Genomic DNA, 3572 nt, shown 5'->3' with positions numbered 1-3572 from the left:
AGGGGCTGCTGAGCCAGGCTGACAGCCGTTCATCAAGTAACGTACCTTCTCCAATACGGAGTGTGGAGCAGCCCCAGACGCTCCCCAAGCCCCCACTTGGCAAATGAGGCCCTTGGAGCTTTGCGCAGATGTTCTCCTGAGTCCACCAAGCCAGGAAGCGACTGCTGTTCCCATTGCATAGAGGGGGAAACTGAGGCTCAGAGGGGAGCTCGTGGGATGCAGAGGCAGGATTGTACCCAGGCCTCTTCCTGGGCCCTTCAGAATGGGTTGATCCCTGGAGGGGGTCCAACCCCTCCCGAAGGACTCGGAAAGCCACCACAGGGCGGGGCAGAACCGTGGGTGTCCCTGGCGCCCCAAGGTGCCAATTAAATGCTCGTGGCCGTCTGGGACCAGAGCTGTGGACAGCGGTATGGCCGAACCGGGGCCGGAGCCCGGGCGCGCGTGGCGGGTGCTGGCCCTGTGCGGGGTCGCCGTCTTTCTGGCTGCGGCGGCGGCCGGCGGGGCCCTAGTAGCGTGGAATCTGGCTGCCTCCGCTGCCCGGGGGCCTCGCTGCCCCGAGCCGGGGGTCAACGCCACAGCGCCACCCCAGGATCCGGCCCCCGAAGTCGAGGAGCTGCGGCGCCGCCTGGCAGAGGCCGCCCAGCGCGAGGAGACCCTGGCCAGGCAGCTGGAGCAGGCGGAGGGTGTCCGCCGGGAGTTGGAGGAGGCTCTCAGGGCCTGTGAGAACCGGCAGGTAGGTGGGCAGGGTGGAGGGCTGGGAAATTCCGAAGGTTGGGGGAGAGGGTCTGCGACACATCCCTAGGCTCCCTCCCTGCGCCCCTGTTTCCCCTGATTCTTCAACTGGAGAGGAAGGAGAATAGCACCATAATTCCAACATACGATTCCAGTTCACCTTGGAGTCTACCTTCTGACCAAATAGGACAAACTTTCCCCTGCTATTTACCAGACAAATCATGACTGAGGAAACCCCAGACCCCTGAGCCCATTTGGGGAGGCCCTATGCTAACTTCCCCCGTGTGCCCACTCAACCCCCCCTTAAGCCAGTTTCCAGTCCTATTTTGAGAAAGGGACACTCATGTCACCTGTAATTAGGAAGCTAAAATTGGCCTCTGGGGGAGGTAGCAGCCAGGACCTCCTCTTTTCTGGGGCACCCCCCCCCCACCAGACTCTTAACCCTCCCCAGTCCTGAACTTCATAGAAGAACCATCTTCAAAGCACAATCACTTGCATTTATTGAGTGACTACTGTGTATCTCTGTGTACGGCCCAGCAGAGGTTAGGCAGCATCTGAATCTTAAAAATCAAAAGACTCCTGTGTCCTTTCTACCTGCCCAAAAAAAGGGTCCGGGTCAGCCGCTGTTAAAAGCAGCCTGCTCTGGGTTTTGAATTCTGACTGCCTTCACCACTGGAAGAAGCTCTGAGGAGGCCAGTCTGTTTGGGAGGGGTGGTCAGATTGGCTTAGGTGGGTTTGAAACCCAGTGAGTCCTACACAGAACTGGGACTGGAACTGGAGTCTGTCTCATTGTGGAGCTAAGCCATTTCGACTTTCCGGTGGCTTGGGGGTCCAGGAGGACAGTAAATCTGACAAAGACCTCTCTCCAGGTGGGCAACTGTCACTATTCAGTACCCCCAAGCTTCAGAGGCCACCTCGGTTTTACAACTACACAAGAGGATATTCCAAATAAAACCCAGGCAACAGGTGGACAATGTAGTGTCACTCTCCCCCAGAAAATGCGGTCCCAATTCACTGCACTCCCTCCACCCTCTCCCCCCTCCCCGCTTTCACCTTGTCCCCCTCCACTCCGCAGAGCCGCCTTCAGACGCAACTAAAGACCCTGAAGACTGAGATGGAGGAAGCCAAAGCACAGGGAACCCAGATGGGGGTTGAGAACGGGGCGTTGACAGGTGTGTTGGGGCACAAGAGGGTGGGCTGGGCTAATGGTGGGAGGAGCTACAAGGTAATTAGATATTCAAACGATATGCATAGATGAAAATGTACTGCAAATGACATACAAATGAACATGAAAACTTATGAAAGGAATGCAAACAACATGCAGAGGCTATGCAAATGTCACAAATCAACGCAAATGCAACAAAATACGCAAACGCCTTGTAAACGACTTACAAAAGCACTATCAACCTGTAAAAAGGTATGCAAATGACACGTAAACGCCATGCTCATGGCACAAAATTTAATTCAAATAAAGCAAAGCATGCAAAAGGCATTCAGACTCTAAATTCGGAAGCTGGCGTGAGTGGGGCGAGTGGGCGTGGGATCTCCAGTCTGACCCCACACCCTGTACCCGCAGAAGCCCTGGCTCGCTGGGAGGCAGTGGCCACGGAGTCTGCGCAGCGGTTGGACGAGGTGCTCCGGCGCGCAGGCGCGGCCGAGGCTGAAGGCGAAGCCTGCGCTGCTCGGGAGACCGCGCTGCGTGAGCGCGTGTGAGTAAGGGGCGGGCTTTGGGCCCAGACGGACGATATGTAAGACCAATGACTGTGCGGAGTTTCGTTCTTTCAGCCAATCAGCACTTGGGCGTGACTTGGGAGGGAAGGGTTTCTATTGGAGGAGAGGGGAAGGGCGTGGTCGCGTGGGAGGGGTTTAGGGAGACTGGTGAGAATCCCGAAGTGGAAATGTAGGGATGGTGGGGTGGGGTGGGGTGGGGTGGGGTGGGGGCGCTCTGCAGAGTCCCCGGGTTAGGGCTGGCACTCTGGGGGCTCCTGGGGTCCGGGCAGGAAGGGGGAGCTAAGAAAAGGATACGAGGTAAAGGGAGTATTGAGAGAGGGAGGGGAGCTTCTGGGGAAGAGGTTGGGGGTCCCTGGGGAAGGGTTCCGGGAATAGCAGGAAGTGGAGAAGGAAAGGGGGACCCCGGAGGAGGGCGAACCCTGGAGATGGAGTTCCCAGGAGATGGGCGATCCTGCGCACGGAGACTGGGTTCTCTGGGGCCGGGGGTCCCGTGCTGACAGCCCCCTCCTTCCCGGCAGCATTGCCCTGGAAGCGGAGGTGGGTCTCCAGCGCAGAGGGTCGCGCCCCCGGCCCCGCTCAGGGTCCCGATCCAGGGCCAGCCCCCGCTCGCGCTCCCGCCTCGGGCCGTCCAAGGGCTGCCGGCGGCCGCCGCGGCGGGAAGGATGAGTTGACTTCAGCCGGTAGGGGCCCCGGGCCAGGCGGACAGGTACTGCGGCGGCGCAGCGGGGACGGTGTGCAGATGCCCAGCGCCGGATGAGACGCCCAGCTTGTGCCATCACGCTCAGCCTCAGAACCAGGAGACACCCTGCAGCGAAACTGCACGGAAAGGAGACTCGACCCTGTCCCCGACCCCACAGTGTCTAGTCGACAGGTGGGGAAACTGAGCCCCTTGGGTCACCCCCTCAAACAAGGCTGAGCTGGGACCTGATGGAGTCCTCTAACCACAGTGTGACCCTCATCCCACAAACAAGGGAACTTGAGGTCCAGCCCTGGCTCAGGAGGGACCTGGAGGGGTCACTTTCCCTCTCTAGGCTTCACTTTATCCTGTGTGCAAAACAGGTGAATGAAACCACGCTTAGGGGGCCAGCGTACCCTTGTTGACAATTATG

The 3572-nt window shown here is 59.0% G+C and overlaps 1 protein-coding gene across 1 annotated transcript; it reads left to right on the top strand.

Moving 5' to 3' along the window:
• The first annotated feature begins 409 nt into the window (after positions 1-409).
• Positions 410-3129, top strand: Ccdc194 (coiled-coil domain containing 194). Its single transcript, XM_047530525.1, has 4 exons — positions 410-733; positions 1808-1904; positions 2309-2441; positions 2982-3129. Exons 1-4 carry the CDS (start codon positions 410-412, stop codon positions 3127-3129), a joined length of 702 nt encoding a protein of 233 aa, XP_047386481.1.
• Positions 3130-3572: the final 443 nt, after the last annotated feature.

Source organism: Sciurus carolinensis, chromosome 17 (genome assembly GCF_902686445.1).
Source record: "Sciurus carolinensis chromosome 17, mSciCar1.2, whole genome shotgun sequence".
Taxonomy (NCBI): Eukaryota; Metazoa; Chordata; class Mammalia; order Rodentia; family Sciuridae; genus Sciurus; species Sciurus carolinensis.
This window is presented reverse-complemented; position numbering and strand designations above follow the sequence as displayed.